Source organism: Eriocheir sinensis, chromosome 4 (assembly GCF_024679095.1).
Source record: "Eriocheir sinensis breed Jianghai 21 chromosome 4, ASM2467909v1, whole genome shotgun sequence".
Classification (NCBI taxonomy): domain Eukaryota; kingdom Metazoa; phylum Arthropoda; class Malacostraca; order Decapoda; family Varunidae; genus Eriocheir; species Eriocheir sinensis.
The window spans coordinates 28,472,194-28,494,324 of record NC_066512.1 but is presented as its reverse complement, the minus strand read 5'-3'; the positions used below and the strand labels follow the sequence as shown (position 1 = coordinate 28,494,324).

General features: G+C 45.6%; 1 protein-coding gene across 1 annotated transcript; it reads right to left on the bottom strand.

Annotated features, from left to right (window-relative positions):
* Positions 1–1,053: 1,053 nt before the first annotated feature.
* Positions 1,054–17,687, bottom strand: LOC126982368 (uncharacterized). Its single transcript, XM_050834384.1, has 12 exons — positions 17,543–17,687; positions 16,487–16,732; positions 15,173–15,299; positions 14,100–14,299; positions 13,014–13,231; positions 12,284–12,508; positions 10,076–10,304; positions 6,104–6,202; positions 5,670–5,850; positions 5,100–5,299; positions 3,926–4,152; positions 1,054–1,647 (listed from the first exon to the last, which is right to left on the bottom strand). The coding sequence occupies exons 1-12, from the start codon at positions 17,622–17,624 to the stop codon at positions 1,417–1,419; spliced, it is 2,265 nt and encodes a 754-aa protein (XP_050690341.1). The 5' UTR covers positions 17,625–17,687; the 3' UTR covers positions 1,054–1,416.
* Between the last annotated feature and the right edge of the window lie 4,444 nt (positions 17,688–22,131).

Genomic DNA, 22,131 nt, shown 5'->3' with positions numbered 1-22,131 from the left:
TCTTGGATTGACAAGTAACAGCAGCATTGTGTTGCGAGGCCATGATGTGTGTTGTCAGTCCTGCTGTAAAACAAGGCTGCTTGTGGTCATGTGATGGCCACAATTATCATCGATCTCAACCTTGATGCTGCTTATTAGTTTTAACATCCCATCATTTAGAGACAAATATTTTTAGATCAAATATTTACCCTGTAGGTTCATCCTTGGCAAAGTACCTGAACACACTGTGTGTGATCCAGTAGTCTTTTAATACAGCCAAGTGTGTTGTGTGTGTTTTTATTTTGCTTGAAATGTTTGAGTCTTGCATATGTGACATTTGGATCAGGTTCATGAGGCAGTGCAATGCTTGGCATTTTTCCATTCTTTATTTGGGGTTTTGTCATTTTATTCCTTATAATTTCTCTTAGATTCTCTAAGAAATATCTAACAAGTAATGGCTTTCAGGATTTTGTAATATTTTAACTAAGGCGGCGTAAACTAAGCCTGTGTGCCACAGTTGCCTCTTGTGTGACTTGGTATTAACATTTCCTTGTCTCTGGCAAAGGAATCAGTAAAATTTTTGCTTGATGTTAATGAAGCCATTCAGATTAAACTTGGAATTCAGCCGTGCATTGAATGAAAGTATTTAGAAAGAAAATCTGCTTAAGAGAAAAATTATTTTATATACAATGAAATAAATGCTTAAGAATAAAACATTTTATTGCAGTAAAAATGTGAGTTTGTGGGATTGACAGATAATCGGTGCCTGGAAAATGATCTTCAAACTACCTTTCCGACAGAGATGAATGCGCTGAAGGTTTTGCACTTGCTTCTGTCTCCCATTTTAAGTCAAATCACTCAAGTTATTTGCAAAAATGTATTCCTTATTTATTTTAGGGAGTACTTTATGCCAAACACTTATAAGTACAAAACTTCCTCCTTTGGCAGCAGCGCTTGTATCATGCGTTACTATGAGAGCCTCACAGGGCGGTGGTGTGTGCGCCTCACCACGGGCGGTGCGTGGGGACAAAGGCAACTCCGTGGAAAAATATTTGGGAGATAATGAGGAAACAATTATGTTGAAATTTATTGATTGACATACAGACAGAATAATATTGTTGCCCTTGTTCTATAATTGGGATAAATCACAATAGAAAGTTGCTGAAACATTAATACCCAGATCTTTTGATTACATCTGCAAATGGGAACAAACTAAATGACATGAAAACATTGAAAGAATCCAAACTGAAATGACTGGTAGATAGCAATGGAACCTCCTCTGCTGACGGACAAACACCTCCGTGCACGCAGAACACTACTGACCTGAACATGACTTTTGTGCATGATGGTGCCAGAAACTACTTTCCTGTTTTTATATATGCTGCTGGGTGAATCAAAACTTATTACTGTCATTTCGCACGTAATATACACCAGCGTCTATATTTCTGGATAAGCGCTGCCCACCAGAGTCTTGCCTTGGTATTGCTGGGTCCAGGTCTGTATCTGGAACCTCTTGCTGGCGAGTTGGAGTGGACAGCGGGCGTTGGGCTTGACGAGGAAGCACAGTGTGTAGAGGGCCATCTCCAGCTCCGGGGTGGTGCCGATAAACACCGTCCCCACCGGCTTGTTGTCACCCAGCCACACAAACCGCATCTTGATGATCTCACCCTGGAAATATAAGATGATGAGGTCCATATATTCTTAAACGTATTGGGCTCCCATTACGACTGTTTTCTAAGGCTGCAGAGAAGATTAACTCTTAGACAGCGGTGGAACTATATAGATGGTCCAAAATTCAGTCAGTCAGTTTTGTATGGCAGAAATATAACACTTCCAGATTGCGGTAAAATCAATATATAGACGATAGTTAAAACATCTCTTATGCAGCGTAACTATATTTATGCTACGGTCCTAAGGTCAGCAGTGACTGTATATAAATTCATTTTGGGGGGGCTACTATTCAAATGCTGCCACATGGGTGATTTTCCCATTCATGGTGCATAAGTCATGTACAACTATCACTAGGAGCACAAAACAGTCCATGAAAATCCCGGCAACTTCTACGAGAGGCTATGGACAGAAGTGAACTGAGGTGCAGAGATGTCTAAGAGTTCAAGCTTGAGACTTATTGCCCTTGTTACTTTGTGTCTACGGTCATCATCTTTTTTTCACATTTTTTTATATGGACACACAAGAATTCACAAGGACCCAGAGGAGGTTCAAGTGCCGACTATCTGTCTAACTCTCTCCCTGTAAAGACAAGATGTTAAAGTCATGTGCAAGTTAACCCCCACACACACACACACATGCACAATAAGGGCCATGATATGTTGGACTGAGGAATAAAGTTAACCCTTAGAAAAGAAGTATTCATGTTAGTCTTCCTCCTAAACGTGGTCATCAGAATTGTTCAAAAAGTTAAACTATTACTAGAAGTCTTTCAAAAACTGTTCCCAATACTAAACGTTTGCTAGGAGTCTTCAAAATTATTCCCCAAATTAAACTATTATATTATTACTGTTGGTCTTCAAAACTGATCCTAAGATTAAACTATTACTAGAAGTCTTCAAAACTGCTCCCAAAATTGAAGTATTACTAGAGGCCTTCAAAACTGCTCCCAAAATTGAAGTATTACTAGAGGCCTTCAAAACTGCTCCCAAAATTGAAGTATTACTAGAGGCCTTCAAAACTGCTCCCAAAATTGAAGTATTACTAGAGGCCTTCAAAACTGCTCCCAAAATTGAAGTATTACTAGAGGCCTTCAAAACTGCTCCCAAAATTGAAGTATTACTAGAGGCCTTCAAAACTGCTCCCAAAATTGAAGTATTACTTGAGGCCTTCAAAACTGCTCCCAAAATTGAAGTATTACTAGAGGTCTTCAAAACTATACCAATATTAAGTCATTACTGGAGGTCTTCAAAACTCTTCCAATAATCAAACTTTTGCTAGGGTATACATGTGCTATTTCAGGCTCTGGTTTGAACTGTATTTTGTTTAAGCTGCATCTTCATAGTCTTTCCATGATGCTGAGAGCTGCCCCCAATACTTGCTCTCTACCGATTATTATTTAGGGCTCTAGTTGAAACTTTATTTTGTTCTTTGGATCTGTGTATTGATTCTCCAGTTTGCATGACAACAGAGAAGAGGCTGAGGCAATGGACAGAGATAGTTGAAAGCATGTCAGCAACCATCTAACCTCACGGGATTATGGGAAAACCTGACATTAAACAGAGGATGATGATGATGATGCTTGACAACAGAAAGAAATGCCAAACTGTTCTTTAAGACATAGAAATACTCATCCTACTAAAGAGAAAATATGGAGGAGTTTAACCCAGTAGCAGCGAGGATCATGTTTCTTAATGGTCCCTCCAAGCGAGAGAAATGAGAAAAAATCACCCCTCACACAAACCATTTCATAATATATATCAAAGCATTTCTGATCAGATTATGTATCATCTATTTTGGGGGATAAATATCATGGCACAAATTTGGCCCGTCGCTGCTACACGGTGAAGCCACAAATTTGGCCCGTCGCTGCTACACGGTGAAGCCACAAATTTGGCCCGTCGCTGCTACACGGTGAAGCCACAAATTTGGTCCGTCGCTGCTACACGGTGAAGCCACAAATTTGGCCCATCCCTGCTACACGGTGAAGCCACAAATTTGGTCCGTCGCTGCTACACGGTGAAGCCACAAATTTGGTCCGTCGCTGCTACACGGTGAAGCCACAAATTTGGTCCGTCACTGCTACCGGGTTAAGGGCATGAACTGTTCTTCCTTACCTTGTTACCAAAATCAAGTTTCCTCAAATATCCTTTATAATCTTGGGTCTACTGCCAGATCCTCTTGGTGTATATGGAAACAGAGAGAGATGCAAAACTGAACTTTAAGACATAAAAAAGGAAGATACGGAGGTGTTTTAAGAGCATGAACTGTTCTGTACCTTGTTACCAAAATCAAGCTTCTTCAAGTAGCCTTTGTAGTCCAGGTCGCCCTCGCCTTCCTCCTTCAAGAAGCTCAGCCAGTTGTGGAAGCCGGACACCTTGCTGTTCTTCACCTCGCCCACAAAGACGTGCTCAAAGCCGGACGAGGAGAGCTGTTGGCCGCCTCGTGTGTACTGCGTGAACCAGATCAGCTTGAGGGTGTCACGTAGCCTGCCCTGGAGGACACCTGAGTGGGGAGATGAACACTGTGAGCTCAAGGAACACCCAGTACCCACTATAAGAACATTACAAAGACGGATTCACGCCTTGGTCGCTTTGGGGAACTGGGTGGATAAGATGAACACTGTGAGCCCACGGAACATAACAGAAACAGTACCAGTTTAACATTACCAAGACTTTCAACCTTCCTCCTCTGTACCAGTCTATCCTACTATCCCAGCAATTCACCCCTCCCTTATCCTTACCCTGTATCTCATCCCCCGTTCATCATTGCCATTGCCCTCCATGTCCCCTGTCCTCTATTTTTAACCCCTTGACTGTGGATTTCCAACAATAAGACATCATCAAGCAACAGGAATGGAACAAAAAGTGGCTGCTACAATTCAATGAAGAAAAATATAGTCATGCACCTTGGGAGAGGATATCCAGCATACTAATACCACATGGGAAACACACTACTATCCACCACAGAGGCAGAGAAAGACCTGGGACTATATGTTAACAGGCTACCAGTGAAAGCCAAATCCGTGCCAATCACAGCGGACGAGTTAACCTTTTCTTTTTCCCATCCACCCTGTCACTATGGAGAGACTCTTGATGGACGAGACAAGCACTGTGTACCCAAGTAATAGCATAAAGACGGTACCAGTTGAGCAGTACCAAGACCAACTCACACCTTGCCTGCTATGGAGAAACTGGGTGGACAAGAGAGAAGAGACTGGAAACCCAAGTGACATGACGGAACAATTACCATTTGAACATTACCAAGACCACATCACACTATGGTCATATGGAGAAACTAGTTGGATGCTCACTAAATAGAAACTGGATGAACAAGCAGCATCTCAGACATTCCATCCACAGCAAAAACAACCCCAGCTGAGCGTTATCAAGACCCGCCCACTCACCATTTAGCCCTGACGTCGCCTTGCTATGACCCACTAAACCACCCACCTTTCTGCTGCAGGATGGCCTCGAGTCTTTGCATGAGAGGCGTGCGCATGACGGCCTCCAGGAACCGGTTCTCCTCGGCTCGCTCGGCGCTGGTTTGCATCTCTTGCCTCGACGTCTGTGGCTCGTAGTTGTCCAGCAGCTGTCGCATCAAGGTTACCGTCTCCGTGGTCATGGCGGCTTGTTGCACCGATGTGATCAGACTGTGGGAAGTAGAATTAGTGACCAAAATGTAGAGAGAAGGGTTAGTCATGACCAGGAGCCATGAGCTCAAAGACAAAAAATACCCACACACACATACTCACATATCACCCCTCCCAACACACACACAGACCTCTCTAAACCAAAATTGATGACTTTTTTGGGCCACCCAGACTATATTTTCTTTTTGCCGGAGCTGTGCATAGTAGGCTTTTTTTGTCATATTTTCCCTTAAGCTGCTTCTGTTATAGTGAAAAAACTCTGGCACTCTTGGGGCAATGCTTGAATTTGTTACTGTAAAGGAAAACCATCCCTGGTACTCTTCAGGCAATGCAGGACTTGCTAACATAGAAAGTAGTGATGTGGCCTTACGGGCGGGGCGCTGCATCACTCGCTGAGTTGCCGGAGGTCTGTCCCTGCACGTTGACCACAGGCTGAGGCAGACCAGTGTCCAGAGTCAGCAGTTCCTCGCTGGCCGCCCGCAGCTCAGCGGTTGACATGACGCTGGTTGTCGGGGTTCTGCTTCTGCTTCCTCCGCTGCTCCCTCGCCCCCCTGAAAGCAGTTAGTTGTTTAGTGTCCCATAAATAGTTTGATGGTCTGTGAGTAAAGGGTTCCTCTTGACATCACAGTAGGTTTAGTTGTATCATTAGTTGTTTATCATTGGTTTATTAGTGTTTAATTTATTAGTTTATTAGTGTATCATTACTTGTGACACTTGTTTTCATTGTCTCCCATTAGCATTGATTGCCTCTACTTCTGTGATCTGGGTACTTTTGCTTGTCTGTGATGGGAGCTTCTGGTGTACCTGAGCGTTCATTGGAAGCTACCGTCACTGCCTGGATCTCAGGCTCCACGGTGGGCGGCGCTCGGGTGGTGGTGCTGCCACGGCCACAGCCTGCAGCACCTGGGGGGCGGCAGGGACTCAGGACACACCGCCTACTGGGGGGCTTGGCCAGCACCTCACACAAGACAACAGTGCCAGGACAAGACAGGCACAACAAGGCAGCCAGCACTGTGATGCAAGACTAGCACAAGACAGACAGACACCTTGACACAGGTAGCCACAAGACAGCCATTGTCATGATACAAGACAGACAAGAAAGCCACTATCTTGAAAATCATATAGCACAACAAGTGCTTTGACACAAGGCAGCCGACATCTTGACATAAAGCAGTCAGCATCTTCAAACAAGACAGCCAACATCTTCACACAAGACAGTCAGAATCTTTCCAAAAGGCGGCCAGCAACTTGATATGAGACAGCCAACACCTTGACATAGGGCAGCATCTTGACAGGACAGACACTAAGCAGACACAATACAGTGCATCAGTTAACAATATTCGCATCCATCATGGGGCAGCATCTTGACACGACGGACACTAAGCAGCCTGACCTTACCACAGCACAGACGCAATACGGCGCATAAGTCGGCAAGATTTAGCCATGCAATGAAGAGCGGTTATGATGGACCCAAGGGATCGAGGCGAAACAATACTTCACGGACAGAAAACAAGACAGTGGCCACAAGTAATGAAAGCAATGTGTCCGTGGATGTGATGTTATACAGTTAAGAACAAAAACACACGCATACATAGATAATACACACATACATACATTTACACACATATACATGAATACACACACATGCATACAGACACTCATAGATACGAAACACACGCATTCATGAACATATAATTTACGATCAGCTTTTCGGCTCATAAGTGCGTTTTTTTTTTTTTTTTTTTTTATTTTTTTTTTTTACGTCCGCCTATTGCGCCGATAGGCTTGCTTGAGGGGCCTGGATGGTATTCGGCCCCAGCCCGTCATGGCGCAGGCAAGTGTTTATAGTGGCACCATCTTGTCATGCATTAATTAGTATTCAACACCATTCTCATTCACTAGTAGTTATATTATTAATCTTACAAGTGCCGGCATATCCAACTAGTGTTTAGAAAGCCTTATATTTAATTCAATCAACTTCAACCGTGAGCTTCAGTGTTAGGCTATGAGACAGGCAGTGTAGGATTGATTGATTGATAGTTTATTGTTGCAAGTAAACAACAAAGTAGAAGGGAGGTATAACTTATAGGTTCTTATACGTATCGGGCTCCTGTTACGATTATTTTCCAAGCCACAGAGAAGATTGATCAAGATTTTATGGGTGATTTTCCCCGCGGTGCAGAAGTCTGGTAAAACTCCCACGAACATCAAAAGACAGTCCATGAAAATCCCAGATACTTCTACGAGAGATTTTTCAAACAGCCAAGAAAATGAGAAAATGGGGTAGGAGGTAAAAGAAGAGAGAGGGTGAAAACTGATAAAGGAGGAAGAGGAGAAACATACGATAACAGGAGGAAGAGGAGAAACAGACGATAACAGGAGGAAGAGGAGAAACAGACGATAACAGGAGGAAGAGGAGAAACAGACGATAACAGGAGGAAGAGGAGAGTAGGAAGGAAGAAAAAGAGGATGAAGAAGAAGAAGAATTGGAGGGATAAGGGAAACAATTAATTAAGTGAGGGAGGAAAGGAGAAAAAACTTAACAACACCAACTTATTAACACACGCATTTCATCTTAACATACTGTACGCGAGGTCATTCTTAAGGCTAACATCTCATTCAGCGGCATCTTCATCATCTCTCATATAGTCAACAACCCATTCCCATTTCGGTTGCTTTGCTCGTCTTGCTGTCTCGACGCTGACTCGCTTCTGACCTTCTGACAGTCTAGTGTGTGTGAGTGTGCGGGCAGGTGCGTGAGACTCGTGGAACTATTGGTGAACACTCGCCAGACACACTTTCGCTCATCACATCAACTATATTTCTAAAGGTCAAAGAGGGGACCAATCGGGTTCTAATGAGTGTTTCTTTAGGTTCACCGTACAGAGGAAGGGTCAGTCTACCACCAGGGCCATAAAACTACTACTACGAAAGCCTTGTCAAATACGTGAACTTGGGCAACGAAATGTCTAGTAATACGGCCCATCATCTTCGTTGCTACACGCTCAGGTGAGGGACAAAACACTTAATTGGTAGCATTCCAGTTTAGTGCAGAGTGGAGCCGTGCAACACAGATTAGCGCTGATTAATGTGTTTCTCTTCTCTGGCGATCCAAGTTCTCGTCAGTGGGTAAATCACACTTTGGGGCTTTCTGTTATAACGTCTAGCGAGGAACCGTGTAACATGGATGTCTGCAGATGGTTTGTTGGTGTCTAGATTTAAAGGTTACCGCTGATCATTGTGTTTCTCTTCTCTGGCGACCCGAGTTTTGGTCAATACAAGTAAATCACACTTTGGGGCATTCTGTTATAACGTCTAGCGAGGAACCGTGTAACATGGATGTCTACAGATGGTTTGTTGGTGTCTAGATTTAAAGGTTACCGCTGATTATCGTGTTTCTCTTCTCTGGCGACCCGAGTTTTGGTCAATACGGGTAAATCACACTTTGGGGCATTCTGTTACAGCGTATAGCGAGGAACCGTGTAACATGGATGTCTGCAGATGGTTTGTTGGTGTCTAGATTTAAAGGTTACCGCTGATTATAGTGTTTCTCTTCTCTGGCGGCCCGAGTTTTGGTCAATACAGGTAAATCACACATTTGCCTGTATTATGCTATAGTGTATAGCAAGGAACTGTGTCACATAGAGGTCTACTGATAGTTTAATCGGCGTCTAAATCTCAAGTTAGCGCTGAAACGCCGCTGATCAACGTCTTTCCTCTGGCGACCCAAGTTCTCGTCAATAAGGGTAAATCCCACACTTGGTATTCTTCGGGAGAGTATCAAGACACCTTCCCGCCTCTCCTTCAGAAACTGACCCTCTGCTGACCACTCGCTCTATTTTCTTTTGCTGAAATAACGATTAGCGGTGTTTTATTTTGCTTTTCGTTTCTTGTTCTTACCCTTCAACTGTTTTATTTGTTGTAAAAGTGAAGAATATGAAAAATTAGTGTAGCAAGGAGCTGTCTTATAATGGTCGATAGGCAGATGTACAGGTTTTCCCAACTGACCATGGAGATTAGAGACTGCTTGCTGCCCTTCACTGGTAAACACACAGTACAGGGATAAGGGAAAACCTAGAGGAGTGGTAGTACTTTTATCCACGTCCTTCATAGATGATTCGAAACTGAATGCAATGGAGTTCTCGTCCTTTTAATTGCTCTCTCGTCACGTTTGCTTTCATTTTTTTCTTTCGGCGTCTCAGGTGTTCTGGGTGAGCTGAACAGGTAGTTTATAGTATTCCCATTCCTCCCTCTCTACCTGATTCGTCTGTTATATTACTACTACTACTACTACTACTACTACTACTACTACTACTGCTACTACTACTACTAAATAACGAGCTAGTGATTGGGCATTTGCACCTATCGCACGACGTTAATGCACAAACAATAGTTCCCGGTGGTTAGTTAGACAAGTGGAAGGCAGGCGGTGAATATCGGGTCTCGATCAGGAGGCGACATGTGCAGACCGACTGGCTCACTGAAGTCTAATATCCCTGTGTAATCTATACTTGTCCCCTCACCACAGGCTCATGAGACGGAGATGAGCACCGAGGCCACGCGCAGCTATAACGTAATGCCACGAACTTTATCTTACTTATCACAGGCTCAAAGGCCAATGGGACGGAGATCAGCACCGAGGCCACGCGCACCTACAGAGTATGCTCAAAACTTCACCTCTTACCAAAGGCTCGATCAAGGGTCAGTGGGACGGAGATGAGTACTGAGGGCACGCGCAGCAATACCGTATACCCCAAGCTTCCCCCATGCACTCACCCGACACACCACACACCACCACCACCACCACAGCCACCCAGCCTCTCATCCTCGGTACTGTCAAGTCCAGGAGGAGTCTATCGCATTGGTGACGCCGCGGCAAGTCGTTCGGTGTATTGTGAGCACGGCCGGGACCAACACTATACTGGCTTCCTCCGGTGGTCCGCCCCTCCGTCCGTCCGTGGCCCAAAGCGGCGGTGACAAGGCCCGTCCGTGTGTCCTTGGGTGGCTATTTTACAGTATACGCCGCCGCCTCCGCCCCCTCCTACTCGGGCTGCTATACCCTTCCTCCTCCTCCACCTCCTCCTCCTCCTCCTAATACTACTACTACTACATCCATTAGAGTTGCGTTGTGAGTGGTATCTTTTCCTACACTTCTAATTATAGCGTTGCCCAGGGAAGAAAGCCTCCTCCTCCTCCCTATACGCTCTCCGAGTTATCCCGAGTCTTCATTCTGTCAGCCCGATCACCGGTAAATTTTGTGTTGTATGAGTCAGCCTTTCTACTTTCTACTCATGCTCATCCCTCTGTTGTCCCACGTCCTAATGCAAGAAGTGTTATCCCATTATCCCGAGTCTTCATTCTTTCAGCCCGTTCACTGGTAAAGTCTATGTTGTTTGACTCAGCTTTCCTACTTTCTAGTCAAGCTTATCTCTGCGTTGTCCCACGTCCTAATGCAAGAAGAGTTATCCCGTGTCTACATCCTCTCAGCCCGTTCACTGGTAAATTCTGTGTTGAGTCAAATAGCATACCTAAAAAAATGATGTTTACAAAAATATGACAAATACTGAACATTACGAACTGGACTCAATCATGCACGAAAATAATTATGTAAGAGTGAATGGGTGAGGGAAGAGCACACACACACACACACACACACACACACGGTCACGGCCAGCGCATGACTTGACAGCACAGGGCGAAGTAAGGGCTTGGTGGGCGGTGCAGGAAGTGAAGTTTGACAATGAGATACGCAAAGGTCACACCCGTCCACCCTGCACCCAGCCAACCAGCCATACGGGAGCTTACTTACACCTACCACCTCTACCCTCTCCCCACTCTCCCCCACTCTCCCCTCCTCTCACCTCTCCCCTCTCTACCCTCCTCTCACCTTCTCTCCTCTCTACCCTCTCCCCACTCTCCCCCACTCTCCCCTCCTCTCACCTCTCCCCTCTCTACCCTCCTCTCACCTTCTCTCCTCTCTACCCTCCTCTCACCTATCCCCACTCTCCCCTCCTCTCCATCCCTCCACTCCCCCCTCTATCTCCATACCATCCTTTACCCCTTGATTTCTCCATTCAATCACCTCCTCTCCCCTCTCTTCTTCCTCCATCCTTCCACTTACCTCTCTATCTTTTCCTCCACTCAGCCTCCCCCTTCTCTCCCTCCTCTCTCCTCTCTATCCTCCTCCATCCTTCCACTTACATCTCCACCTTCCCTCCATCCCTTCATTTACCTCTTTATTCCTCCGCTCAGCCTCTCCCTCCCCCAATCTCCCCTATTTACCCTTCTTCCATCCTTCCACTCCCATCTCCACCTTCCTTCCATCCCTCCTCTTCCCCTTATATCTCTCCACTTTCCTTCCCTCCTCCTCCACCCTCCCTTATATCCCTCTGTTTACCTCTCCCTCCCTCCAATTATCCCTCCACCCCGCCTCTTATCCCTCTACCTGCCCTCCATCCCTCCCATATACTCCTCTCCATCCTTCCTTCCGCTGTCCACCATGTATCCCTCATAACGCAACTCTAGTTTTTATAAATGCGGGGAAGTCAAACACGCTGTAGTTGTATTGTGGTGTTGCAGGGAAGTGTGTAACGAGGCTTTTAGATAGCAATACCGTCTCATCAGGTTGAATTTCTCCCACACCGCAGCCACGGTTGCCAGATTATCGTAGCTATGATTTTCGTATTGCAGTGAACGGACTAACAAAACCAGCAGTGCATTTAGATGACGGGGTAGGCGCTGGTTAACCGTATATAGCATTATCCGAGTGCTCATAAACACGGGGAAATAAAACACAATATAGTATGATTTTCGTATTGCAGTGAACGGACTAACAAAACCAGCAGTGCCTTTAGATGTCAGGGTAGGCGCTGGTTAACCGTATATAGCATTATCCAAGTGCTCATAAACACGGGGAAATGAAACACAATATAGTATGACTTTCGTATTGCAGTGAACGGACTAACAAAACCAGCAGTGCCTTTAGATGTCGGGGTAAGCGCTGCCCACCAGGTTCGGGTCGCCGTATATGTCGTAGGTCTGCACGTGGAACGCCTGCCCGCCCATCTGTACCGGGCAGAGCTGGTTGGGTCGCGCCAGGAAGCAGACGGTGTAGGTGGCCATCTCCAGCTCGGGGGACGTGCCGATGAACATGGAGCCGATGTTCTTGGTGGCGCCCTCCCACTCGAAGCGGTGCATGATGATCTCGCCCTGGGTGTGAAGGAACAGGCAGGGTGTTAGGGTAAAGCAGGGGTGGATGAGTAGAACCAGAGCCATAGAAAAGGAGAGCTTGGCCGACTTCATACAGGCGCCATGTTACTCTCTCTCTCTCTCTCTCTCTCTCTCTCTCTCTCTCTCTCTCTCTCTCTCTCTCTCTCTCTCTCTCTCTCTCTTTTCATTTTTCTTTTTCTCTGTCTTTCTTTTTTCTTCCTTTCTCTGTTTCGTTGCTTCTGTCTTTCTCTCTTTCTTTCTTTCTTTCTTTCTTTCTTTCTCTTTTTAATCTCTCTCTCTCTCTCTCTCTCTCTCTCTCTCTCTGTTTTCTTGTTTTTATTAGTCTTGTTTTATCATTTATTTATCGCATTGTATTAACCCTTCCCTCTCTCTCTTTAGCTATCTATGTATCTATCTATCTATCTATTTATCCATTTATATATTTATCTTTATCGCTGTCTCCCTCCCTTCTTCCCTCTCCTTCTCTGGACCCTTCCCTCCTTACCTTCGCGCCCAGCTTCAGGTCACTCATCCAGCTCAAGTAGTTCAGGTCACCCTCGGCTTCCTCCTTCTGGAAGCTGACCCAGTTGTGGAAGCCCGAGACGCCGTTCTTCAGCTCCCCGACGAAGACGTGTTCGAAGCCCGAGGAGGCATCGGTGCCGCGGTCATACAGCGTGAACCAGATCTGATCGAGCTTGTCCCGCAGCGAGCCCGTCAGGAGGTCTGTGGTGGGAGAGAGAGAGAGAGTGGGAGGGATAGAGTCGATTGGTAACGTTGCAGTGTTGGGTCCAAGATAAGAGGAGGAGGAAGAGGAAGAGGAGGAGGAGAGAGAGCCACAACCTTTGCAACTGTGCTCCAGTCCATAAACGCTGTCTGATAATTTTTTGACACTTTTCTCATTCCGAATTGCCATGGTAAGAGAGAGAGAGGGAGGAGTACGAAGAAGTAGTAGTAGTAGTAGTAGTAGTAGTAGTAGTAGTAGTAGTAGTAGTAGGCTCTTCTTTCATTCCGTTTTGTCATTATTTGCAGACCGTTTGTTTCGTCAAGCTTCTCTGTTGATGACTGACAGATCTTAGAAACTGGATAACTGCTCTTACATTAGGAAGTGGGACAGCGTAGGAATGAGCTTGAGTAGAAAGTAGAAAGGCTGACAGAATTTACCAGTGAACGTTGATGAAAAAATAAGACACTGGATGATAACCCTTGCATTAGGAAGTGGGATGGAGCAGGGATGTTCCTAAGTAGAAAGTCTTGTGCCGTGGAGCCGTGAAAGGGGTGGCGGGAAGCAGTTAACAAGTTTAGAAGAGGTTTAGCTTGAGCATTACGATAAAAAGACGGCAAGGGAGACAACGTAGCGACGGACTAAGAGAAAAAGAGTATTAGTTGAAGGAAAGGGAGTTGATGAAGGAAATGAACGAATGAAAGTCAATCCCCATCGCCCAGTTTTACGTGGAAATACCATAGCGGCGATCGCCTTCATTGGTAGCGATCGAAACAAACAAAATGCCTGTGAAAGCGGCCCTAAGACAAAGACAGTTAGACGAAAGGAAGTTATTGAAGGGAATGAATGACCCCAGCTCCGTATACTCACTGTTGGACTGGAGGAAAGCCTCGGCCAACTGCATGATCTCAGTGGCCGCCATGGCGTCGAGCAGCGCGTTCTGCTCTTCGATCTCGAGCGCGGTTTGATCCTCCGTCTGAGCCACGTCCGGGACATAGTTATCCTGGACCTGCATCAAGAGCGAGATGGTGGGGCCGCTGAGAGCACCATCGCCCACGTTGGTGAAGAGACTGCGAGGGAGGGGAGAGAAAAGAGTCGGTATTGACGGACGATTCCGCCTCTCACATCATACCAGCGTTGGCAAATTATCGTATTAACCACATATCGTATCTATCATTTTTATGCCTCAAACTCTCGTACCTACACAAGTAACGTGAGAAAATCAAAGTTAGTGCTAAAACTGTTGACTATTGATGTTCTTCGTTCTTTATTGTTATAGTTATCGGTCACACGAAAATGAAATGCGATGAGTACGATAATTTGTCACCGCTGCATCATACCCAAACGCCAAATAGATCAATCGGGTTCTAATGAGTGGTATTTTAGGTTCATGGTACAAAAAAAGGCGCGAACTACCACCAGGGCCATAAAACTACCCCTGAAGATGACCCAAACCCCAATGAAAGTTTTGTCAAATAAGTGTAGCTAATTGGGGGTCGAAATGTTTAAGAATATAGTTAAATTTGAGAGACCAGACTGAATATCACCCATACAGGCTAACTCTTCCTTGTCCCATAGAAACGCTACTACCATTATGTCACTGTGGTCGTGTGTAGGGTAGAATGTGGTAGTGTCACCCATACAGCCTTACTGGTAGTAGTAGTGACAGTAGTAGTAGTAGTAGTAGTAGTAGTGGTGGTAGTAGTAGTAGTAGTAGTAGTAATAGTAGTAGCAGTAGTAGTAGTAGTAGTAGTAGTAGTAGTAGTAGTAGTAGTAGTAGTAGTAGTAGTAGTAGTAGTAGTAGTATTGTAATGTGGAAGAGCTAGACAAAGATAGATAGATATAGAGATAGAAAGATAGGTGGTGCTTGTGTGTGTGTGTATATGTGTGTATTTATCTAACTCCCCGTGTGTGTGTGTGTGTGTGTGTGTGTGTGTACTCACGGGCCGGGCGCCAGGTCCCCGGAGCTTCCCTCGCCCTGGTAGTCGAGCGTCAAAAGGCTGTACACAGAGTTGACCTCCGCGGCGTAGAACTGCTCCGTGATGTTCATGAGGTCAGCGTCGGTCAGCCCTTGGACAAACAGATGAATAAGTAAATATAAAGATAAATAAAATAAATAAATGAACAACAGAGGATGCAACTAAAGGGTAGAAATAAAATAAATGAAAAAAAAAAAAACCCCGCTAAACATTGCTCCCATAAAAGAGAACAGAACAGAGTGACCAGAAGGGAGGCCAGGTTTTGATGGAGAGGTGTCTGGATACTCCCCACTTGAGAGAATTCAAGGCGTAAACAGGAGGAGATGCTGAAGGCTGTTCCATAATTTTTCAGTGGAAGGGATAAAAGAATGAAGATGCTGGTTAACTCTTGCATAAGGGATTTTGATAGCATAGGGATGAGCAATAGTAGAAAGTCGTGTGCATCAGGGCCGCGGGAGGGGAGGGGGCATACACTTAGCAAGTTCAGAAAAGTATTCAGAGGAAATAAGTCTGTCTCAGAGTTTACCAGCGATAGGGATGAAAGAGTGAGGATGCTGATTAACTCTTGCCTAAAGGGATTTGGACAACATGATACAGATAGATAAACATAAGAGTACAAGTAACTAGACGCTGGTTAACTCTTGCAGAAGGGATTTGGATAGCACCTAGAGATAGACAGAGAGAAGTATGAATACGTAGATGTTGGTTAGATAAAAAAATAAAGATGAATAAGCATAAATAAAGATTGAAAAATATAGATGAATAAAAACAAGTAGACAGATATATATATAACCAAAGATAAAAGCAGATAAATAGACACATAAATAAAGATAGATATGTACAGAAGGATTTGGACAGCACAATACAGATTGACATAAACAAAGGATATATCATGCGTATAGGTGCTGGTTAACTCTTGCATAAGGGATTTGGATAGCGAAGTACAGACACAGAGAAGCATGCATAGACTACATAGATGCTGATTAGATAGATATAAAAAAGGTAAATAAGAATAAGAATAGATAAACATAGATGAATACAGATAGACACATAAACAAACGATATATAAATGCGTATTGGTACTGGTTAACTCTTGCATAAGGGATTTGGATAGCGAAGTACAGACACAGAGAAGCATGCATAAACTACATAGATGCTGATTAGATAGATATAAAAAAGGTAAATAAATAGATAGGTAAACATAGATGAATGAACATAGATAAACTGAGATAGATACATAAGCAAGCATAAACACGTATAGACACGCAGCTCACTCACCCCCCCCAGACCCGCCGCACAGCTCCGTATAATCATCACAGCAGTTTCCATAGTTGCCACACTCGTCATTGCACTGGCATGGCTTGGAGTACAGGTAGGCCTCCCCGCAGCGGTCCTGGCACGACAAACAGATGCTCTCGTAGTCGCTGCAGCAGTCGCCGTAGGTCGTACAGAGCTCGTTGCACTGGCAGGCGCTCACTCCGTCATCGATGCCGCAGCGCCCCAGGCAAGACTGTCCCCAAGCGCCTGCGAGGGAAGGAACAAAGGGCCGTATTTTAAGACACCATCGCTTCTCACATCAACTATATCTAAAGGTCAAAGAGGGGATCAATCTGTTTTTCACGAGTGTTTTTTAAGGTTCATGGCACAGAAGAAGGGTCAAACTACCACCAGGGTCATAAAACTACCCCTGGAAAGGCCTACAGCTCCTACGAAAGCCATGTCAAATATGTGAACTTGGGCGACGAAATGTTTAAAAAATACGACCCAAAAGCCCGTACGGAATCATTCTCAAACGTTTCACTTGCCGCTTACACCCTAGCTCACATTTGACAGGACTTTCGTAGGAGTTTGGGGCGTTTCTAGAGGGGCTTTTATTACCCTGGTGGTAGTTTGACCTTTCTTCTGTAGCATGAACGTGGGAAAACACTCATGAAAACACGATTAATCTCATTTTCGGCTTTTGGAAATAGTTGATATGGGAGGAGGAAGCGTCTGAGAACAACGACCTATTGAAACCATATTCTTAAACGTGGGGGTACTGGGGGCGCCTCACTTCGCCTGTCTGAAAAGCCTCTCGAAGATGTTTCCTGGATTTCAATGGACTGTTTTGTGATCCTGGTGATAGTTATACCCTACTTCTGCATTATGAACGGGAAAAGCACCCAAGAAAACCCGGCTACTCTTCTCTGTGGCCTTTGAAAATAGTCGTAAACACAAAAAAAACACTTTTTGTTCACCTCGTAGGATATTTTGGCCACAGAGGATGACGTTGGGGAGTGTAGGGGAACGTCACCTTCAGGAGAATACGAGGAGGAGAAGGAGGAGGAGACTTACCTCCCGCCAGGAGCAGCAGGAGCAGGATCGGTGAGGCGGCGGCCATGGCAGGGATGTGTGTGACTGTGACTCCACCGGCCATAACACTTCACTATATACCTGACATTCCCACCCCCTCGCTGCGCCTTCCCCGTCCTCCTCCCCGACCCTCCCCCGCTGTTCCTCCCGTGCCCTCCCCGCTACCCTCCCCGCTGTCCTTCCCCTCCCTGCCCTCACCTCCGACCCTCTCTTCGGTTTCCTTTCACCGCCCTCCCTCCAACCCTCTCTGCAATGCCTCTTCCCCGACCCTCTCCCCGCTGTTCCCCCCCCGCCCTCCCCTCCCACCCTTTACCTGCTGCCCCGCCCCCGCCCTCCCCTCCCATCCTTTACCCGTCGCCCCTCCCCGCCCTCCCCTCCGACCCTCTCCTCACCGTGGGTAACAGTGAATTGCATGTAAACTAATTTCCATGCTCGCTTTCCTGTTCTTATACGAGTAAATATAATAAATTAATAAATAGATATGATAAATAAATAAAAAAAAGATAAATATTACTTCTTGTGTTGCGCAGAGCAGAGATGAAATCAGAACACAAATAAAAACAAATATCAATTTTCAGTGTTTGTTCTCCTGTTCACCTAATTTTGAGATGCGAGTTAAGTTGCGCGAAGATGAAATTAGAACACGTAGTTATTGTGTGTGGCGACCGTTAGTACACATCCCATGAAACAGCCTATAGAAATGTTTCACTTTCTATCATTTGCATCTTCTAGACATTTTTTTTTCTGAGAGGAGCGTCCAAACTTTCCTTTAATGCCACTCGGCTTTGGTGTTGATGCCTCACCTCTCCCTCGCGGCCCCGTTGGAAGCTTTTTGATGACAATGCATAAAATTAATAAGTGTGGGATCGACTCCCTCGACTGAGTATTTAGATATATGATTATTTGAGGTGGCGACGTGCCCTGCTAACAAGGATCCTTGTTTAGAATAACAATATTTAAGCATTTCTTGATGCAGCCGAATGGGAAGGGGGAGGCGATGGCTGAGTGGTCTGCGTCTGGGCGCGGTGCCTTGCAGGACCCGGGTTCAAGGGCCATATTTTTAAACATTTCTGCGCCCAAGAACACGTAATCTACTAGTCTTTCGTGGGAGTTTAGGGCATTTCCAGGGGTATAGGGCATTTCCAGGGGTACTTTTATAACCTTGGTGGTAGTCTGAGCCTTCTTCTGTACCGTGAACCTAAAAGAACACTCATTAGAACTCGATTAACCTCCTTTTTGGCCTTTGGAAATAGTTGGTGTGAGGGGCGGGAGCATCTGACAATACCAACCCAAGTCCCGCCCGCCTCTACAAACTGACAGTGTTTAGTCATTGCCAATTGGCCTACGACTTCCCACCTGCTGGCCTGATGACCGCTGATCACCCGGCCAAGCAAGATGTTGTCACTATAAATAAAAACACTTGCCTGCGCCTCTAACGGGCTGAGGTCGACCAACAGGCTCCACCAAAAAAGCATACCGGTGGAATAGGCCTAAAGTAAAAAAGAGAGGTTAGCGGAGGTCGCCGTGATAATATTGTAAGTTAGGCTGCGCTGATGATGCGTGTGAACGGGAGCAGCTTGCACGGAGGGCCTGGGAGACGGGCACATGGCGTCCACAGCAGTCATCGTCCAGCTCTTTCCCTTCACCGCCTCCTCGCTCCCTCTTTTTTTTTCTTTTTTTTATCAAGGGTATATAGAGAAGAGGAAGTGGGTTGAAGGAGAAGGTACAGGTGGGGAGAAGGAAAGACGGAATGAGTGTGGTACAGGTGTGTGGTGTGGGTTCGTTAATATTTCTTTTTACAATAAAGGAGACAGCTTAAGGGCACAAAAAAAGGAAACAATAATAAAAAAAGCCCGCTACTCGCTACTCCTAAAAAAAAGAGGCAAAAGAGGTGGCCGAAAGAGAGGTCAATTTCTGGTGCAGCTGTTGTTTATGTGGCACCTTGTCGGCAGTCACCTCCCCTCTATCCCTTTACTTTCCTTCCCTCCTCTCTTCTCCTCCCGTCCCTTCCCCTTCCCCTTCCCCTTCCTTTCTCTCCCTATCCCTTCCTTCCCTCAATCCTTCCTTCCCCTCCCCATCTTTTCTCTCCCTATCCCTTCCTTCCCTTCCTTCCTTTAATCAATCCTTCACCAGACGTGATGCTATCCTTGTATAATTCCATGGTAAGACCGCACCTCGAGTATGCAGTACAGTTCTGGTCTCCTAATTACAGAAAGGACATTGCTTTACTGGAAAGGATTCAACGACGCGCCACAAAGATGATTCCAACCTTAAGGGCTCAACCGTGCGAGGAACGACTCAAGCGACTCAATCTCTTTGCATTGGAGAAAAGACGCCTACGAGGGGATATGATTCAAGTCTTCAAGTATCTGAAAAAGTTCAATAACGTCGATTACTCCAAATTCTTTGAACTGCAAACCAACTCAAGAACTAGAAATAACGGTTTACCCATTCAGTCGAGTCGATGTAACACAGACATTGGAAGGAGTTTCTTTTCAAACCGAGTCATCCGCCACTTGAACAATCTTCCCTCAGAAGTAGTAAATGCGAATGCCATCAACTCTTTCAAATATACAATCGACCGTCATTTCGCTGCGTCGGGAGTAAACTGAATAACGAGGGGCTTTCATCTGCTCCTCAATATCGAGGTGCTTTCATCTGCTCCTCAAGCCCCAAGTGGCTGTCGAGCAGATTAAATCACCCAAGCGGGCGACCTCGTAATGGGCCAATAGGCTTTCTGTTGCCTGCATTTCCATGTTTCCATGTTTCCCCTCCCCTTCCCCTTCCTTTCTCTCCCTATCCCTTCCTTCCCTTCCTTCCTTCCCTCAATCCTTCCTTCCCCTTTCCCCTCCTCCTCCTTCCTTACCCTCCCTCCCCCTTACCTTACTTCCCCTCCCTCCCCTCCCTTGCCTTCGTCCCGCACACTCACGTTGGCTGATGCAGGTGACTTTTTCACACGATGGAGGCAGGTCAAGGTAAACTGTACTGAAAAACATACACATTATGTTTCTCATATTACAAGATACAACGAACCCAATATGTCTAATAGGTTCGAGGTGTCTTGATACGCCTCTCATACAATAGTTTTAGTCATTGAAAGGAGGGAATACAGATAGAAAGGAACGATTCTAGAGTTTATCAGTGGAAAAGATGAGAGAATAAAGACGCTGGTTAACTCTTGCATGAGGGAGTTGGACAGCACAAGGGTAGACCAGAGGAGGAAGTCTTGCTCAGAGAGGCCGCGGGAAGGGTCGAGGCATTCAGTTAACAAGTTGAAGAGCGCAGTTAGCATGAAAATAGTGATGGAAGAAAAGAAAGTAATATTGTGACGGGATTGAAGGGTAGAGGACAATCAGTATAGTAAAGTTAGGAGCGTATATAGCTGCGCCTGGCCTCGGTGTTCATGTCAGTTGCATTGCCCGTAGAGAATAAAGATCCGTTTAAAGGAGCTTATTGGTTGACCCTCCCCTTCCTCCTCCCCCCCTACATACATGCATACAGGGTCGAACAATCCTTCTTATTACAGTCAAATTCTAAGGGGGAAAAGGAGACGATGCAGAACACCCCTCGAGGAAGCTAATTCAACCAGAGTAGAAATACATCGCTACCAGTTGAGATTCTGAGTTAATGATAGACCGATGACGGTTTATATAAAAGAAAGGGAAAGCCTTGCGTGATACAAGACTAGAGGATAGATATCTGGAAGGTTGTGTAGAGTTGTCAGGTGGAGAATTCAGGGTTTCGAAGCATTGAAGGACACAAAGCTCCTCCTCCCGCTATCTGATGTAATGGATAGGCTAGATTTTTTTTTATAGTAAAGGTGAAAGAAGGAAGGAGAACAGGAGAAATGAATACCGATTAAAGAAGAGGAAGAAGAGGAAGAGAAAAAAAATAGAAGAAAATAATGAAGAGAACAAGAAGAGGAGGAGGAAGACGAGAACGAGGAAGTAGAAAGAGAAAAAAGAAAAAGAAGAAAAGGGGGAGGAGGAGAAGGAAGAAGAAAAGAAGAAGAGGAGGAGGAGGTGGTTAAGCGTTCTGATACTCTTATTGACACAGACTTGCAAACCTTTTTTAGGACAGCCCTAAAGAGACCATTACCTTCTCTCCTCCTCCTCCTCTTCCTTCTCCTACTCCTCCTACTCCACTCCCATTCCCCACACCTCGCTGCCTCATCTTCCCATCACAAGCCCCACTCCTCTATCTCAACCCCACCACGCCACCTCCCACCTTCGCGCCACGCCTCCCGCACACCCTCCGCCCGTGCCGTCCTTCCTGGCCTTCCTACCACAAACAAGGGAGTGATAAGAGGCCACAGGGAAAAGAAACAGCCCTCATTCCTATCTCTCTTCCCACCACGCCTCCTCACTCCCTTATCACGTCTCCCGCACACTCCCCGCTCATGTCCTTCTTCCTCGTCATCCCGCCACGTAGATAATTATAGGAGAAGCAAACTGGAATGATAAGGGGCTACAAGGACAGGGAACAAGCCTAACTTATTAAAGCCGTGTTCTTAACGTAAGGGCGTCCCGGTTCGCCTGTTTGAAAAGGTTCTCGTGTGTAGAAGTTGCTGG